Consider the following 19057-nt stretch of genomic DNA (forward strand, 5'->3'; position numbering starts at 1 on the left):
GTCTGTGCACACCTGGATGGGGTGCTTCGCGCCCACCAGGAAGTGTCGCCAGTGCTGGAACGCAGCGTAGATCGCAAGAAGTTCCCTATCAAACACTGTGTAGTTGCGTTCAGGCTGTGTCAGCTTCCTGGAGAAGAAGGCACAGGGTCTCCACTCCCTGTTGGCGTCCAGTTGCAACAAAATTGCGCCCACAGCTTTTTCAGAAGCATCTGTCTCAATGCGTAGGGGCGCGTCCTGCACCACATGGAACAGGTTTTGGTCTGAGGCGAACACTCTCTTGAGGCTTTCGAACGCTGCTTGCGCCTCTGGTGTCCACTTGAACTTCTGCTTGCCTCTCAGGCAGTCCGTGATGGGAGCCGTAACGCGAGAGAAGTTCTTGATGAACTTCCTGTAGAAGTTAGCGAAGCCTAGTAGGCGTTGGGCATCTTTGCGCGTCCTGGGGCTGTGCCAGTCCAGGATGGCCTGCACCTTGTCCTTGTCCATCGCCAGCCCCTTGTCTGACAGCTTGTAGCCCAGGAAGTCCACCTCTTTGGTGTGAAACTTGCACTTCTCCAGCTTCACATACAGGTGGTGCTCCTTCAGGCGTTGCAACACCTCTCTGACATCTTTCACATGCTGCACTGGGTCATTCGAGTAGATAAGGATGTCATCTAGGAAGACCAAGCATTTCCTGAAGAGGAGGGACCCCAGGACGTGGTGCATGAAGGCCTGGAAGCATGCTGAGCCCCCTTGCAAACCGAAGGGCATCACCAGATATTCAAAAGAGCCCAGAGGCGTGAACATCGTGGTTTTCCATTCATCTCCTTCCCGGATCCTGATCAAGTTGTACGCCCCCCTTAGGTCCAGCTTGGTGAAAATCTTGCCCCTGCGTGCCGCTGTCAGGAGATCATCCACTCTGGGCATGGGGAAAGCCACGGGCTCTGTCACCGAATTCAGCCGTCTAAAGTCCACCACAAGACGGCGCTGTTGCGTGTCTTTCTTGTCCACCCAGAAGACCGGGCTGCCCCCTGCTGCCTTGCTTTCCCTTATGAACCCCCGCTTGAGGTTCTTGTCGATGAAAGCGCGCAGATCCTCCAGCTCCTGGTCTGACATGGCGTACAGCTTGGCTGGGGGTATCGTCGCCCCTGGCACCAGGTTGATCTGGCAGTCAAAAGGCCTGTGCGGGGGTAGGTGGTCGGACTCCGCTTCGCTGAAGACCTCCTGCAGGTCCCAGTACTGCTTGGGTATTGCCTCACCCCCTTTGATATGCATGGTGGCCACCGTGGCTATCGGAGGCCCCTCCCCTGGTTGGTGCTGCATGCAATGTTCCAGACAAAAGTCTGACCCAAACGTGATGCACCTCTGGTGCCAACTGATGGAGGGGTCGTGGCGCGCCAGCCAGCTCATGCCCAAGACGATGGGGGGGTCTGAGATGGTGGTGACGTTGAACGCCAGTGTCTCTGAGTGCCTTCCCACCGTCATTCTCATGGGGGGGGTTTGATGTGTGATGGCCCCTCCCAGCAGCTCCCTGCCGTCAATGGTTGCTACGTGCAGAGGAAAATCCAACTGCAAAAGCTGGATTTGGTGCTCTTCTGCAAAGCTTCTCGAGAAGAAGTTGGCGGACGCCCCACTGTCAATTAAGGCGAGGACCGTCAGGGGATAGCCATTTGGGAGCGTTAGCGTCACTTCTAGAACCACTCCTGCTCTGGGAGGGGTGGGCTGGCTCTGCACCTCTCTGTGCGGGTGGGCGGGCTGGGGCTGTTGTCTGCTGACTGTGCCTGGCTGCTGCCCCTTGTCTCCTGCAGCCAGGCTTTCCCGTTTCCCTGCTGTGGTGCTGCGTCAGTGGGGGAGGGCACCACCGTTCCCGCCTTTCCTTGCCACTCCCTGCGATGTGGGCAGTCTCTGACGAGATGCTGGGGTGAGTTGCAGAGAAAGCAATTCCCGCCCCTTCCCTCCTTGCGTCTTGGCGCCGCTGGGGTTTGAAAAGCCCGCGCGCGCGCGCTATCAATCTGCATGGGCTCCTGGTCCTGGCTGGCTCCAGGCGTGGCCTGAAAGGGTTGTTGAGGGAGTGGCTTCTCCTGCGACCGTGGGAACCAAGCCCGCTTTGCGCGCGTCGCTTGCTTGTCGTTCCACCGGGATTCCTGCCTCACCCCCACCGCCAGAGCTGCTTTGCTCAGCTGATCCATAGTACTGGGCTTTGGACCTCTCGAGAGTTCATCCTTCACCTCCTCGCTCAAACCCAAGTAAAACGCAGCTTGCAAGGGAGGCGAATCCAAAACCCACCCCAGTCTGTGCACCAGCATGGTGAATTTCGCCCAATATGCGCGAACTGTCATATTTCCTTGGCGTAAATTATGCAGTTCCTCCTTAGTCTGGTCCAAATGACTATCGGACGAATACATCGTCCTCAAACCTTCTAGAAATTGTTGGACATTTTTCATGCAAGGATTCTTGGTTGCGATTAATGGTCTTAGCCACTCCCTGGCTGCTCCGGTGAGATGTTCCACAATAAACGCTACTCTGTGCTCATCATCGGGGAACTCATTCTGGTGCAGCTCAAGAGCATACACGATCTCAGTCTCAAAGCCCTGAAACTCCTTCGGGTCTCCATTGAACTTGCTTACAAGGGTCCCTGCTCTCCTTCCTGGCAGCACTTGGACTTGGGGAGCCCCTCCCGCCTTGTTTTTCTCTGCATCCAGCTTGTTTTGGAGGTCTACCGCCACCGCCCTTAAATGCTGCTCTTTTTCCTGGAGCTCTCTCACCTGTTCCGCAAGTTGTAGCCGGTCGTCCTGGACCTTCTTAGTCTCCTCTTTAGCTGCCTTCAATTCTCCCTGCGCCTGCAGCGACAGCTGTTGCAGTTCTAGCTGGGCTTGCTCAGCGATCTGCCGCCACTTCTCCGCCTCGGACACGCTCATCCCGGCAACTCCGAAGTAGCCCAAAAATGATTAGGAGGTTGCTGTCACAGTGACCGGAGTGGACTACTTCAGAGTAACGACGCTACGCAGCTCTGCATTTTATTCTTTTATTGGTGCTGCGTATTTACAGTGCTCAAGTCATTGCTATTTACACGGAGCGATGTTGTCAGTCGGTTTCAGAACCTCCTAATGGCTTTTGGCGCGTCTTTCTCCAACACAAAAGCTTTGGCAGACCCATCCTCTTGCCCCTCCTCTTCCTGCGTAATTCTGGAGTTGGAGGGATGGGTCTTCCCCCCTTGCTTGCCCCTTCCTGTCCCACCTGGGACCCTGGCTCCTCTACCTTGCCTGAGCCTCGGACACGACTTCCTGCTTCCCCACTGGAATCGGAACTCTCCCTGCTTTCCCCTTTGCTCGGGGACGGGCTTGAACTCAGGAGGGGAGGGACTTCGCGATATCCCCTGTCCCTCACAGTATGATTATTGACAGAAGCACTGAACATTTGTTTAAGCAAAGAGGGGAAGGGAACGTGACTGAATCTAAACCCTGCATTCTTACCCTACCCCTGGAACAGATGCCTGGTGCTGTCCCTGATAGTCTGCAGACCACACCTTATATCTCTAGAAACTCATCTATAAGGTGTGAATGAAAAAACAAGAGCAAGTATATTCATAAAGTTTGCAAGCAACTGTTTTCACAGAGGTATGTTGTTGTTGTTGTTGTTGTTTAGTCATTTAGTCGTGTCCGACTCTTCATGACCCCATGGACCAGAGCACGCCAGGCACTCCTGTCTTCCACTGCCTCCCGCAGTTTGGTCAGACTCCTGTTGGTGGCTTCGAGAACACTGTCCAACCATCTCGTCCTCTGTCGTCCCCTTCTCCTTGTGCCCTCCATCTTTCCCAACATCAGGGTCTTTTCCAGGGAGTCTTCTCTTCTCATGAGGTGGCCAAAGTATTGGAGCCTCAGCTTCAGGATCTGTCCTTCCAGTGAGCACTCAGGGCTGATTTCCTTCAGAATGGATAGGTCTGATCTTCTTGCAGTCCATGGGACTCTCAAGAGTCTCCTCCAGCACCATAATTCAAAAGCATCAATTCTTTGGCGATCAGCCTTCTTTATGGTCTGTTGGGAATCCATGATTGGCTGCAGATGACTTGGTGGCAAGTATGGATTTGCATAATTTGTGAAATAAGTGATTCATAGATGTGGCTGTGCCAACATTAACCAGGCACTGTCATCTCTACACAAACATGAACAGGACTGGAGTCTTTGTTAATAGACACAAACTGCAAAATTAGCAAGAAGACGTAAAAATAGATCGGCATATATGGCTCTCATTTTTAGGTAAGTAGGAGCAGATGGTTGCAGTATGGCAGCTGCATTTCCCTTACTTTAAGCATCATTATTCACTGTACTTTAAAAAGGCACTCACCGCTTAGAAGGGTGGAATGTAAGGCACTTCTTCAGTAGCGTTAAAGTATTTTCAGGAAGTTCCTGGTTGATAAAAGTATAGATATTATTGTTGAAGCAAGTGTATAGATAGATATAGATATCTTTATTGTCATTGTCCCCTTGCGGGAACAACGAAATTACTCGGTTGCTACATCCACTCAGACAAAGCATTCCGCATAATCCAAAATTACAAAACCTAGTTAAAAACAGTAAATATAATACAAATAACAAGTAAAATAAGATGACTTCAAAGTCCAGGCTTTCCATTTAAGGCCAAAATTGCTCTAGAGAAGAAACTGTTCCTGAGACGGCTCGTTCTTGCCTGCATTGTTCTATATCTCCGTCCCGATGGCAGGAGCTGAAACAAATGGTGACCAGGGTGCGTTGGATCTCTTGATATGTCAAGTGCTTTTCTATGGCACCTGGTGGTGTAAATTTGTTCTAAGGTGGAGAGTGAGCAGCCAATAATGCTCTCTGCTGTTTTAATAATTCTACACAGCCCTGCTCTGTCCTGAGAAGTACAGCTTCCGTACCACATACATAAACCGTACGTGAGCACGCTCTGTATGGCACAGTGATAGAAGGCAAGCAGCAGCTTTTGTGGAAGATGGTTTTTCCTTAAAATTCTCAAAAAATACAGTCTCTGCTGCGCCTTCTTCACAAGCCCCCTTGTATTAACACTCCAGGACAGATCCTCCTGTAACTCAATGCCTAGAAATCTAAATGTTGTTACCCTCTCCACACAAATGCCGTCAATCAAAAGTGGCTGGACCTCGTTCTTCTGTCTCCTAAAGTCCACCACAAGCTCCTTTGTTTTCTTTATATTTATGAGCAAGTTATTAACTCTGCACCACTCTGTCATCCGCTCCACCTCATCTCTATAGTCCGTTTCACCCTCCTTATCAGCGATGAGCCCGATCACGGTTGTGTCATCTGCCCTTCAGTGCAGCATTTAAACAGCCATGCATTTTAATTCAATACGAAGCAGCCAAGAGTATGCTTTTCTTGAATTCTAAGAGCCAAGGATTTAAGCCAGGGGTTGTCAGCCTGGTCCCTACCGCCCACTAGTGGGCATTTCAGGATTCTAGGTGGGCGGTAGGGGGTTCTACGGAAACGCTGAATCCTCCTTCCATCAACCACTGGTGGGCGGTAAGGAAATTTCACCATCAAGAAAGATGCATTAGTGGGCGGTAGGTATAAAAAAGTTGACCACCCCTTGTTTAAGCTACATCTTCTGGGTTGGATATAATTTGTGGACAAACCGATTTTCATCATATACTGATTTTGACAAAAGGGCTTCCATTTATCAGACACACATTAAGGATGAATACACATTAGCTTTGCAGATATCAACCTGAGTATTTAGACTCAGCAATCACTTTGAAATCAGAAATCAGTAGTCCCACTATACTTTTTTTTTTTTTTGCTGAACCAAATAGTAGATTTGTAGCAGCAGGGCAGCCAACAGGGTCCCTTCCAGATGTTTTTGGGCTCAAACTCCAACTAAACACTGGCCATGCATGTTGGGGGCTGATGGGAGTTGAACTCTTAACAGCATCTAATTTGCTATCACTTCACTACAGTGTGCCAGTTCAACAAATAAAACACACACACACACACACACAAGTGGGATTTGTGTGTGGTTCACATATGCCTGCTCAGGTTTATTTTAAAACTTGTATAATTATTATTTTGAAGTTGGATAATCTCAAGTAAATATCAAGCTCATCAAGTAAGACGAGCTTTCAATAACACACACACACACACACACACACACACACACACGAAAGGCTGCCAGAGCAAGAGAAATGAATTTTAGAACAACAACAAAAAAAACATTTCAAGGGAAGAAATTCAATACTCTGACAAACAGTTAAGTTATAATCAAGCAAGAGGGAGGGCTGGATATATTCGGACCTTAATGATGTCAAGACAACCATGTTCTTCAGCTAGGACTGTTATGATATCATCCACACATCCTGTAAGTAAGAAGAGGAGAAGGAACAAATATTGGCAATGTAACACAGTTCAAAGATAAACCATAAATATTTGTCACCTCCTTAGAGCAGGGGGGGGGAAACCTGTGGCCCTTGCAGGACTCCAACTCCCATCAGATCCAGCCAGCGTGGCCGATGGTCAAGGATGATGGGACATGCAGTCAAGCAACATCTAGAGGGCCACTGATTGCCCATCACTGCTTTAGGGGCTTAACACCAAACCATATACTCCTGAAACAGGAAAGCAGACTGTTGCAGGCACAAAAACAGAACAGCCACCCAATCAATAACAATATTTTCTCCTCATACGTTTTTAACAATTAAGCTTTGTTAAAGTATAACTCGCCATGTGTGTAACAGAAGGGTCCGTGTGCCTAAATCCTGTAATAAATTAACTCTATCAAACAACACTGTGAAGTTTTGTCATCAGTGTAAATATGCACTGATTAATGAGAGAAGATTACATAAGGGCACTACCGGCAAACTCAGTTATATTCCATTAGAAGTGCCCCAGCTACAGCTTTCCAGACAACAGCTGGATTTTCTGGACCAATTCAGCATTGGTGATTGGCATGGCCAGGCATCTGCCTAGACGCCAGAGCAACCCAAAGAAACAGGAAAGAGGTGGGTCAAAGGTGGTCAGGCAGACCCTATTCCATTTCAAACCAATCACTGTGTGAAGGACTGGTCAACCTTGGCAACTATTGTCCACTGTGCCTTGCATTCCCTGCACAAGACTAGAAGGGAAACTGCCAACTACTTGGTACCCTGTGGTCCAGCTCTCACTTCCATACATCCCAGTAGTGATGTATGGAAGTGAGAGCTGGACCATAAAGAAGGCTGATCGCCAAAGAATTGATGCTTTTGAATTATGGTGCTGGAGGAGACTCTTGAGAGTCCCATGGACTGCAAGAAGATCAGACCTATCCATTCTTAAGGAAATCAGCCCTGAGTGCTCACTGGAAGGACAGATCGTGAAGCTGAGGCTCCAATACTTTGGCCACCTCATGAGAAGAGAAGAATCCTTGGAAAAGACCTTGATGTTGGGAAAGATGGAGGGCACAAGGAGAAGGGGACGACAGAGGACGAGATGGTTGGACAGTGTTCTTGAAGCTACGAACATGAGTTTGACCAAACTGCGGGAGGCAGTGGAAGACAGGAGTGCCTGGCGTGCTATGGTCCATGGGGTCACGAAGAGTCGGACATGACTAAACGACTAAACAACAACAAGCAAGGCAGGAACAGAACCTGGCACCAGTCACACAGGTACAGGCCAGACTATTGTCTCTTGCTGGTTCTTATCTGCAAACATTATCCTGCGGAGGCAAGCATTATGTTGGGACTTGTGCCTGTTTTGGGCAGCAATGATCCCTTCCTTGATCTTTGCAAATTATTTGGTGCATTACAGAAAGGCAAGATCACCATGATAAGCGGCAACTCATACTTTTGCCGTACCGTTAAATTCTCTTCAACAGTAACTATCCCCTTCTCGATGGGTAGTGCTGTTCTAGTTAACTTTCCAATGCACTGAACGCATGTACACCCCCAAACTCAGTATCATGACCCCTGGACTCATCCGAGATTTTATGAAGTCTTTGCGCCCCGCAGCTATTTTCACATTACTCACCAAGATTAAGTATAAGTTTTAGTCTTTCGGCTATATCCAAACTCTGGAACAGCTTTCTGCCCTAAAGGCAAGAGTAAGGTATGTGGTTAAAGGAGGGTCATTATGAAAAGCTCATGACAAAACACACAGCTATTATATGCTCTTGAAGTTTGCATTAAAATAAATACATGTGGTGATAATGTTTTTGTTCTACATAATCATGTTTGCTGACTTAGGCTGCAATCCTAGCCCTACTCTCTACCTACCACTGAATTCAATAGGACTTTTAAAGGAGGAAATAGGGTTGGGGGGGGGTCACAGAAGTAAGTAACCTATGCATGCCCATTAGAAACTCTTATGCTAACTTTTGAAGATCATCAATTAACATTTGATTATATTATTCAAATAAAAGAGGTGGTAAAATAATCAATGATGCAGGGACATAATTCTATAATATAAAATATAGAATATAAATCATTATAACACAGGATTTTGTTGTTGTATGGTTGCTCTTCTGTGACCACATTAATTGCTACAGTTGTTGCATTTTGAGTAGTGAAAAAGAAAATCAGCTCTGGCTTCATGAGAAGCACTGCCTTAAGGTAAAAAGGTGGTTAATTTTACAAAGGTCATAGGTCATTGTTTCTTTTATGTGAAGGAAACTGTCAACAAAATATGCAAACTCTTATCCTTGCAACAAATTATGCTCTAAATTTTATCAGATGAATGAAAGCTGCATGCCACAATGCTTTTAAATTGTTAGGCATTGCTTAAACATAGAGAAATCTAGATCAAGTCACAGATCCAACATATGCAGGAACAACGAAATTACTCGGCTGCTCCATCCACTCACATAAGGCACTCCACATAAATTTAAAATAACTACAAAACATTAATTAAACAATGCAATACGAAATGACAAGTAAAAATAAGATTTTATTTTATTTTTGTTTTATTTTTGCATATTTTTCTAAAAAATGCCACATGCTGTTTAATTCTCTCTTTCAAGTAAGCATTAAAATAAATTAAGCCCCTCAGTAAACTAACAGGGGTTGGGAACCTGTAGCCCACCAGACACTACTGGACTACAACTCCCATCATTCCTGACCATTGATTATTATGGCTGAAACTGATGGTTGTTGGATGCCAACTGCATCCGGAGGACCATGTTAGCCCTCCCTGATATAACATCTCTGTTTACAAGATTATTGAGGTGAAGGTGAAATCAATGTTTCCTATGAATAACACATTTCTGGTAAAATGACGTTTATACTGTTCTTGCTGTTTTGAATTTGTTTCAATATTTTGATTCCTCGCCTTTCTCTTAAAAACAAGGTGACTCAACAAAAATAAACATATACAGAATATCTAGTTACAGGTAGGTAGCCGTGTTGGTCTGAGTCGAAACAAAATAAAAAAATTCCTTCCCATCACCCCCACCCTCTGAATATACATAAGGGTCTGGTTACTTCTGTTTCAGTGTATCTGATGAAGTGTGCATGCACACGAAAGCTCATACCAAAATAAAAACTTAGTTGGTTTTTAAGGTGCTACCGAAGGAATTTTTTTATTTTATACAGAATATGTTTTACTCAACAGCAACCTGATAACCCAAATACATAAGAGTAATGTCAGATACATACCACACAAAGCTCAAATAATATAACACCAAGGGACCACACATCTGATTTAGGGCCCGAAGGGAGATGCTTTTCACTTTGCATATGATCACTGTTTTTGATAATTCCCTGTGCAATTACCTCCGGTGCCAGGTATGATGGATACCTACAAGTAATGGTACAATAACAAAAGCAAAAGCATATTTCAAAAGGCCTGCAGGAAAAATCCACTGAATTTTCATAATGGAGACCTGTCTCATTAAACTGCGTGCCATCTTTTATAGCTTTAAAAACCCTTTATATAGTAGAAATAAAAGGTGTCAGCCTAACCGACTTCACAGGATTGTTGCGAGCATAAAAGACAGGGGTGAAAAGAACCTTAACCTCATTGAGGGTAAAGTGGTATAGAAATTTAATGAATGAATGAATGAATGAATAGCCTGCTTTCAAATCCTAGTTTAACAGCAATGCAAATATCTGCAGTGTAAATGCTGATTGATCTCCTGCTGCTTCACTGGAAACATCAGGTGTAAATGTGTGAAGGTGATTTGAGTGTACAGTCTCTTGTCAAATACATGAGCTCTAGATGAGCCCTTAGAACGCTGCCCCCCCCCTTCTTCTAAGATGAGATTCTCCTAATTCTAACCAGAATACTGTCTGGTAACCAAAGTTAAGTTTTACATTTCCCATGGCAACCAGGCTTAGAATAATAGAATCAGAGTTGGAAGGGACCCTTGAAATGCCAGAATTTCAGTTCATGCATCCATGACAGATGGCCATCCAATCTCTACCTTAAACTTTCCCATACTGGAAGTTTCTGGAATAGCGGGTGGTGCAGGGGTGGGTCAGGGCCAGATTTAGGTTGGATGAGGCCCTAAGCTACTGAAGGTAACGGGGCCCTTTATATGTCCAGCTGTCCTTTGTCAACAACAAATTGTCACTGTTTTTGTGTTGAATATATGCTATATGGTTATTTATGGACCTAATACTGTAGGTATCTGAAGGCATTTGCACATAACAAAATGTACATCATAGGAGCCTACGCAACACATAACACTGTTGCTGCATGTAGGTTTTATTTTATTTGTTTTTTATCTTATATTTTGGAAATGTACATCCAGTTTGTTTTCCTTTAATTTTTCGGGGGCCCACAAGAGAGTGGAGTCCTGAGTTATAGCTTGTTTAGCTTATACGTAAATATGGCACTGGGGGGAGTAGGGGAGGTAAGGATTTTTCTTTGTCAGGTGCGAGGAGATATTCTCAAAAAAGAAGAAGAAAAAGAAAAAGAGGTTCACACAATGTACGATTCCTAGAATGTCACAATGTAAAACTTACCCTATAGGAAAATCAACATCGGCACCATAAGCTGTCATGTAGTACAGGCCGAATTTAGCCAGTTTAGCATGACCCTATTAAAAAGAGGAAATGTACTGATTATCAACCTAACAAGGGTTTCTACTTTGTAGGAAGCTTTGTGTTCGAAAATGCATTGACATTCAGGTTTGAATTCACAATTTCCATGGCCAAAAATCTGATGGCGAGAAACTACCAGATACAATTACTCTGTCTGCACGTAGCCCTAGGCCAGGCATCCCCAAACTTCGGCCCTCCAGATGTTTTGGACTACAATTCCCATCTTCCCCGACCACTGGTCCTGTTAGCTAGGGTTCATGGGCGTTGTAGGCCAAAACATCTGGAGGGCCGCAGTTTGGGGATGCCTGCCCTAGGGCCAAATCATGGCTTAGCATGGAAGGGCAAATAGGTTCCCGGACCAAAGATTACAGCTGCAAGCCCCTTCCCTACCTAGACCTAAGCATGGGGGAACCTCTTTCAGCCCAAGGCCTGCATTGCCTTGTGGGCAACCGGGGTAAGGCAGTCAGTGCATGCCAGTGCCAGGGAGGGCCAGATACAAAAGTGGGTGAACAATAGATATAACGCTTACCTTGGTTCAGAAGGCGACAATCACCATCACCCAAACTGTATTGGTCAAACAAATACAGGTTATACCTAATAGGCTACTAGGTATAGCCATGCAAAGATTTTTTTTGGGGGGGGGTAGGGGTTACACACACACACACACACACACCTCTTTCTATGCAGGCAAGTAGAAAGCATTTTCATGGTTTAAGGACACATTCGCCAAGCAAAACCAATTGAGGAGGGTTCAGAGCATGGCTGGTGTGGGAGCATGCATTTGAAGAGTTGCAAAGGTCAAAAAGAGAAGTCTAGAGGACCATATTTAGTCCCCGGGGATAATATTCCCCACCCATGCTTAGTGGTTGCATTCAAACCTGGGCTTATGGTGTGTCTCGGTCCAGATAAGCGGCCTTCAGCTCCTGGGCCCAATGTTCCCCCACCGCTGGCTGAGCATTATATCCAAACCCATAGGCAAACCACAAAATCAAGTTAGGATATATCACAAAGACAGACCATGGCTTAGCTCTGGATAGTGCAGAACCATACTACAGCTGCAATCTCTGGTCCAGGAACCAACACGTTTCTTTGCTTTTGATAAGTTTTGGTGTGGCTTCAGTGTTATGTGCAAATTGGACCTAAGTGTGGTATTTCAGAACACTCTTCAGTCTTGCTTCAGCTTTCCCTCTACCCAAATTGCCAACATTTGTAGACAAAACATTTATGCCCAATGCAGAAGATTTTCAAAAAACACCCTTGTAAGATGAAAATGTAAGAGCTGTCGTTCTCGACAAGGTTTCCCAGCTGTGTAGCTGAAGACATTTATTTCTGTTGAACGCTAGGATATGTGGGAAAGGCAGTCTCAAATTTGTGAAATCAAAATATTGTTCATGAAGCCTGGATAATTAAATTCCCATTTATTTATGTGTGTATTTATTCCAGAATTTATAGACCAGAGATTAAATCTCCCGAGAAGATCCACAAACTATTACAAACATAAAATTCATTCACTGCATAATTACAAACCATAAAACCACAAATCTTTAAAATGCTAAAACATCTAAAAATATTATATTAGCAGCAATAAAACAGTTTCAGCAAAACAACTAAGGTTTCCACGATGGTTTATGGCTTGGGTTTGTCTGGAAGAGCAAAACCATGAGCCTGCTAAGCAAAACTGAATTTCACCTAGGGTTGTTACCGTCACAATAAACAATGGTTCATGACATCCAAATGAAGTCACTGCATTCGTGTTCCATTTTAGTTAAAGGTAGACGTGCATCTTCCATTTACGTGGGGGAAGAGCGCCATATACACAAGACCGTGCAAAATACGAAAGTACGAATTTACCTTGCATTTAAATGCAAAATGTTGCTTTTCTAAGAGAGGCTATCTTTCGAAATGATTCCAAACGAAGTTCTTATTACATTGATGTTGACAGAGGATGTGTACCGAAAGCAGAAACAAAATCTTCTAGCCTTACCTCTTGATCCATGAGGATGTTGTGAGGTGAAAGTGCACGATGGACTATCCCATGCTTGTTCATGTACTGCAAGCCCTGCAGCATTTCATAGGCGATACATGAAATCCTAAACGGGCTGCAGTGAAATAGTAAGAAAATAGCCTGTTTCAGTTATTTTGGCCTGAAGCAATATTTCCAGCTGATCTTAGCCACGCATCATTCTCCCCACATAACCAAAGGTTACTATCCAAATTAAGCAGGCAGGATAGAGGTAGACGGAAAAGCATAATAAAAGCCTAGAGGAGGGTTCGCCGGGTTCACAAGAGAATGGTGCTGTTTATAGGTTCAAATGAGTTTCATATCCTTTAAGAAGACGTGTCATAGGAGGTCAACCATATGGAGGATTCTCAGGCCTGGATACTTCATCATCAGTATCAGAGGTGAAACTAGTCAGAGCTAGAGATGCACAAGGATTTTGTTTGGTCGGCATTTGTAAGTGAAGAGATCCGATTCATACTTCCCAGACTAATACACAGATCAGAACATATTCTTCAGTTCTTGCACTTCTGCATATGTTGCAATACAATCCTCAGCTTAAAGAACATATCAATATGATCACAAAAATGTGTTTTTTCAAACGAAATGCATACAAAATTTGCATATTTTGTCATTTATTTATCTGTAGATAAATATTAGGTTAACTTGCTCTCCTGGCCACCTTACTCAAGTTAAAAATATCAGTTGGCCTGCCACTCGCAGTAGAATACTATATGTTTCTTCTAAGACAGGGGTGGCCAACTCCCAAGAGACTGCGATCTACTCACAGTGTTAAAAAGAGGCAGTGATCTACCCCATTTTGGGGGGTTCAGGTTGTTGACCTTTTTTTAGGGAGGAAAGCCTGTTTTTCAAGGGTTCAGGTCAAAGTTGTTTAGCTTTTTTAGGGGAGTCAAAGTTGTTGAGCTTCTTTGAGGGGAGCCAGTGATCTACTAGGAGAAGGGGACGACAGAGGACAAGATGGTTGGACAGTGTTCTCGAAGCTACGAACATGAGTTTGACCAAACTGCGGGAGGCAGTGCAAGACAGGCGTGCCTGGCGTGCTATGGTCCATGGGGTCACGAAGAGTCGGACACGACTAAACGACTAAACAACAACAACAGTGATCTACCAGTGATCTACCACAGACGTCAAGTGATCTACCGGTAGATCACGATCTACCTGTTGGACGTGCCTGTTCTAAGAAGTTCAATGTAGCTTAAACTCAAGTAAATGTATATGGGACTGCAGCCCGAGTTATATTTAACAAAACACAGTTAAGTGTAGGTGTCGGGTCGTATGGTCCAGGGGTCTTAAATCCACTGGATTTTTTGTTCAATTTCCAGAGTGGAGAATCAGAAAAATGTGAACGTGAGAAGCTGTAATTTACTGAAACACTAGAGGGCCTCCTCTGATTATCTTTGCACTATAAAAGTCAGAGCATGCGAAAGCAGAAATTCAGGATTAAATGCTAAGCCCTTTACAGAGCCAACTCTATACTCCCACAGTTTAAATTGTAACCATTGCATTAACTATTAAAGTAAAGAATGTAATAAACACATTACATGAGGATTTCCTTTTGCTGTGGGGAAGGCAATATGAACATCTCTCTTAGGTTTGCAACGAAGACCTCCGTGGACAGGTGAAAATTAATGCATGCTAATACCTCTGCAAACTGAGGGATAGAAACCATCATTTTTATACTATTCCGCTCCCTGTGAATACTTAAGTTTAGAATTCTATCAGTAATTACTGTCAGGAAAATATGGGATGACATAAGCAGACAGGACGACTCTGAAGTTTCCTTTTTTAAAAATGTGTCTAACTGTTTTTGTTTGCACAAGACTCCAAAACATGAAACAACCCTAATTGAATGCAGAAATGTCTGCAGAGTCATACTACTTCTGGAACAAAATGCCCCATATACATCAATGGACGCTTTACTTAAAAAAATGTGGACTTTTTAATTATCCCCCTCAGAGTTCATAATTACGCACGCTGGATGAACACACTAAAGAAAAGACCAACCTCTCCTTCCGTCCCCAAGACAATACTAACACAGACCGAACTTATAAGAAGAATCTAAGCTGGTGATGTTGCATGCAGCTGGTGGTCAGAAGATAGAATTTTTTTTTAATAAAAAAACCTCCTCCAAATTTACATAATGAAGCAGCAGGGATATAATTTGCTTTCATCTTCTTTAACAGGGACACTCAGCTGTTCGGAAAATGCTTTTAGTCTGAAATGCTAAATGAATCCCTAATGCTTCTGACCATTCGAAATTCATACCAAAGGTTAGCCTACATTTTTCCTCTCAGTGCATGCAAATAGAAGCCCATTAAGAGTGGCAGGGACTACAAGGATGAACAAATCTCTCCGTTTCTCATTTCCCCATTCTTAAATTCAATTCCCCAGATTTCCACATCGTTTTGGGGTGTGTTTTTTAAAGTCCTGGTGAAAATCCACCAATATTTTCATGTGGAGTTCTAATATATTATACGCACACAGTTTTGCTTAATATGCACATTATTTTGCAAAGCAATTTTCCCTAAAAGAGTGCCTTTTGGTATGTTATTCTCACAAACGTATGCACCTTTATTAACAATTTACACTAGCATATGCATTTTTTTGTACACATCACGAGGGCTGAGAACTGCATTGCAAAGTTCAGAGAAGAGGGAATTTCAAGGGATTGCTGCGTTTTGGTTTGCATACAATTTCAGAGCCTGCAGATTAGGTAAATGTGACCTTAATCAAATTTCTGCCCCATTCCAAACCAAGAGACAAGAAAGTGACCTGAAACTTCCATCTTAAGAATCTAACCTTGGGGTTGAGTGCTCAGTATTTTTAAGGTTCGGTGCAGACAGTTTAGAGGTAATGGATGATTAAGCAGTACAGTATACTAATTCTGTTAGATAAATAAATACTGCAGAGCAGATGCATACAAAAAGGGAGTGAAGGGGATAATGGTGTGTGTGTGTGTGTGTGTACGCGCAAAGTAGGTTCCACAATAGGAGAGAGGATAAGGCATGGAAATGAGAGTGATCTATGTACAAGGAAGAGTTGATAAAAGTGAAGAGGAGGGTGGAAGGGAAAAAGGGAAATATGAGTGCACAGGGGGTTGTGAAAAAGGAAAGAGTAAGAGGCTTGGAATTAGGTTCAAAGATGAAAGGGTCTGAAGGAGAAGGTGATGTATACTGAACTGTGGCAAGTGAACTCTCCATAATAAAATGGCAGGTCTCCCTCCATGTAGTAAGTGTGCAGTAAACTTGTAACGGTCTGTTTTGGTATGCCAGAATGTACAGGTGTTTTTTTTACAAGTTCTGACCAGTTTCCAAAAAATGGATGTGTGCAAGAGGGACAAGCGTACACAGCCAGAACTTCGCATTCACTTTTCTCTCTTTCTCTTGAACCATCTGTTGGGTTTGGCTGTGGAAATGGCTGTAGAGACAAGCACAGCTTTCTCACTTGTGTGTTTATCTATTCTTCGGATTCTGTTTCCAGCTTTATGGCTAAACCAAGGCCAAACCCAAAGTGCATCCAAATAGAATTTTAAGCTGGAGATTCGCAAGGGTGAAACCTCGTTAAATCGGGAATAAACTGTGTAATACAGAGCTGGCCAGCTATGTGTCCAACCTCCAGTGCCTTGGAGGCTCCTGTTGGACCATGGCTTTCATTTCACAACAATTTCTATTTATAGATGAATTAATTTTTTGATGATAATCAAGGTGGCAAATTAAAAAGATAGGTGTATTATTTTCTGTTTGATTCTGCCAAGTTTTTCAGATGTGACTCTCCTTTAGCAGTGGTGTCCATTCACTGTTACTGAAACAGATCCATTTTAAACAAAGAATTCCATCTCCTTGGTGTGGGAAAAGAGGTTTTTCCAAAATATAACCAGCTACTGGAACGAGTGGAATATTACATAATGCAAGTATCTTTGAATCTGCAGAAGATGTTCATAAAAAATAAAGAAGTTGTTATCTCTTCCAGTGAAAGAGGAAGTCTGGTAAGGATGACCATTAGCATATCCAGCACACCATAATCTGCTCTTCAGGTTGCAGAAATTATCAGAACGGAACACTTTGCAGAGTTCAGCAGAGATGCTCTGCCTGATCTTAAGGCTTCAGCAGCTTCTGCCACTGATGAACACCCTGATAATAAAACACAAGTTGTTCTATTAAGTGCACATTCTTTAGGGTTAGCCCAGCTGTTATGTACCTCATCCTGATTTGATTACATACCACAAGCAAACCCTGCAGAGTTTCCCTCAATATTTTTATTAGCCACCATAAACAGAATGCTTCATCAAGGAGACTGTGGTTAATATATATATTATGGAATAAAACACTCTCAGACTGCAGACTCTCACTTCATTTGCACGCAGCTGCAACTGACTACCACACCTATTCATTTTCACAACTCGCACCAAAGCCAGATTTTAAGGCATCACAATGTAGATTCGAAACGTGGGTGTCAATTTCGGAGCCAGGCAAATACCCTTTTTGTTTTTTCAGGCCTTTCACATTCATTTTCATCTTGACTGATGATTTTTAAAAAACAGTTTTTAAACCATTCATATAGAATTTTATGCCTTTTGTATATATTCTCCTGTTTCCAATTTGTTGCTGGCAATCAAAAATTGGGAGAATCCTCTTGGAGGATTCCCACAAGAAACTAGTTAGCCACTGAGAGATCAGGATGCTGGGCTGAATGGGTCTTTGGTCAGATCCAGAAGAAATCTTTTTATGGTCTTATATTTTATGGCGTTTGGAAATTGTGAAAGGAATTTTATGAGGATCATATATGGAGCCCTGGTCCATCTTACTGCTTACTGCTTACTGTGATCATTACTGCTTACACTGTGAAAATTGTGTTGTTGTTTTTCTCCCAGGCCCTTGCTTGGGATTGAACCTGAGGTTTTTTCCCCAAGCCCTTGCCAGGGATTGAACCTGGGTTTTTTTCTCCCAAGCCCTTGCCAGGGATTGAACCTGGGATTCTGCAGCACAAAGAACCAAGAGACTCGCAACAGCAAATTTTATTATGACATAACCATTGTTAGCCTTTCAAGATGCCACGTGTTCCTTTGTTATTTTGTGTTAAATAGCCCTTAAAAAAACAATGGAAATGACAGGGGAGAAAGTGGGGTGAAAATTTAAAAAAACAACTAGGATAGATAAAATTAGGATTAAGCAAATTCATGGATGATAAATCCACCAACAGTTATTATGATTCGTGGGCAAGGAGTGGGACTTTTGTGTGGCTGGAATGTAGCATACTGTACAAAGGTAGCAGTTGCATCCAGGGCCGGCTCTAGGGGAAGGCTGGGTGGCGCGGGGCGCCAGGGCGCGGGGCGCCCGCCCACCAGCCGCGGCAAGAAACGGGGCAGGGGCGCCAGAGCGATCTCTGCAGCACGGGGCCAGGGCGCCTGACATGCTTAAGACGGCCCTGGTTGCATCCATTGCTCCAAAATACATCCCCATCCCTACCTCCATGGATGGGTGGCAATGGCGCATGAAGAAGCTGCCTTATATACTGAGCTAGACCACTAGTCCATCTAGCTCGGTACTGTCGGCCATGACTTGCAGTTGTTATCCAGGGTTTTAGTTGGGGGGGGGTCCTTCATAATAAGTCTTAACTAGAGTTGTCAAGGATTGACCCTGAGGCCTACTTCTGAGCTACAGCAATTTTAAATTTCTATTTAAATGAAATTAATACATACAGGCTCATGAAAGGAAAACTGAGGTCCACAAAGAGATTTTGGTCCAATTTTTATACACAAGCTTAACGATCGAACATGGTAATTATTCGTTCTGTTGCTTTACATTAAGGTACAGTATATTCCTGCATATAAGACTACTTTTTAACCCAGGAAAATCTTTTCAAAAGTCGGGAGTCGCCTTATACGCCGGGTCATTTTATTAATACAGCGAGTATATCCAAAACTCTATATTTTAACTAGAAAAGTTGGGGGTCGTCTTATACACCCAGTCGTCTTATACGCCGGAATATACAGTAAGTTTCTTGCATCAACTCTCACACATGTGAAATTGTGCAAGACGTTTGCCTCACAAGCCTTTGGATCC

General features: G+C 43.9%; 1 protein-coding gene across 2 annotated transcripts in view; it reads right to left on the reverse strand.

The window, feature by feature from the left end:
- Positions 1 to 19057, reverse strand: part of TBCK (TBC1 domain containing kinase) — a 93399-nt gene that overhangs the window by 53937 nt on the left and 20405 nt on the right. For both annotated transcript variants that reach the window (XM_060278487.1, XM_060278486.1), the window contains exons 4-9: positions 12960 to 13074; positions 10898 to 10971; positions 9587 to 9728; positions 7965 to 8025; positions 6258 to 6319; positions 4321 to 4382 (exon numbers count right to left, since the gene is read on the reverse strand). In XM_060278487.1, coding sequence (XP_060134470.1) covers positions 4321 to 4382; positions 6258 to 6319; positions 7965 to 8025; positions 9587 to 9728; positions 10898 to 10971; positions 12960 to 13074 — 516 coding nt within the window. The remainder of the gene's footprint in view (positions 1 to 4320; positions 4383 to 6257; positions 6320 to 7964; positions 8026 to 9586; positions 9729 to 10897; positions 10972 to 12959; positions 13075 to 19057) is intronic.

Source organism: Zootoca vivipara, chromosome 9 (assembly GCF_963506605.1).
Source record: "Zootoca vivipara chromosome 9, rZooViv1.1, whole genome shotgun sequence".
Classification (NCBI taxonomy): domain Eukaryota; kingdom Metazoa; phylum Chordata; class Lepidosauria; order Squamata; family Lacertidae; genus Zootoca; species Zootoca vivipara.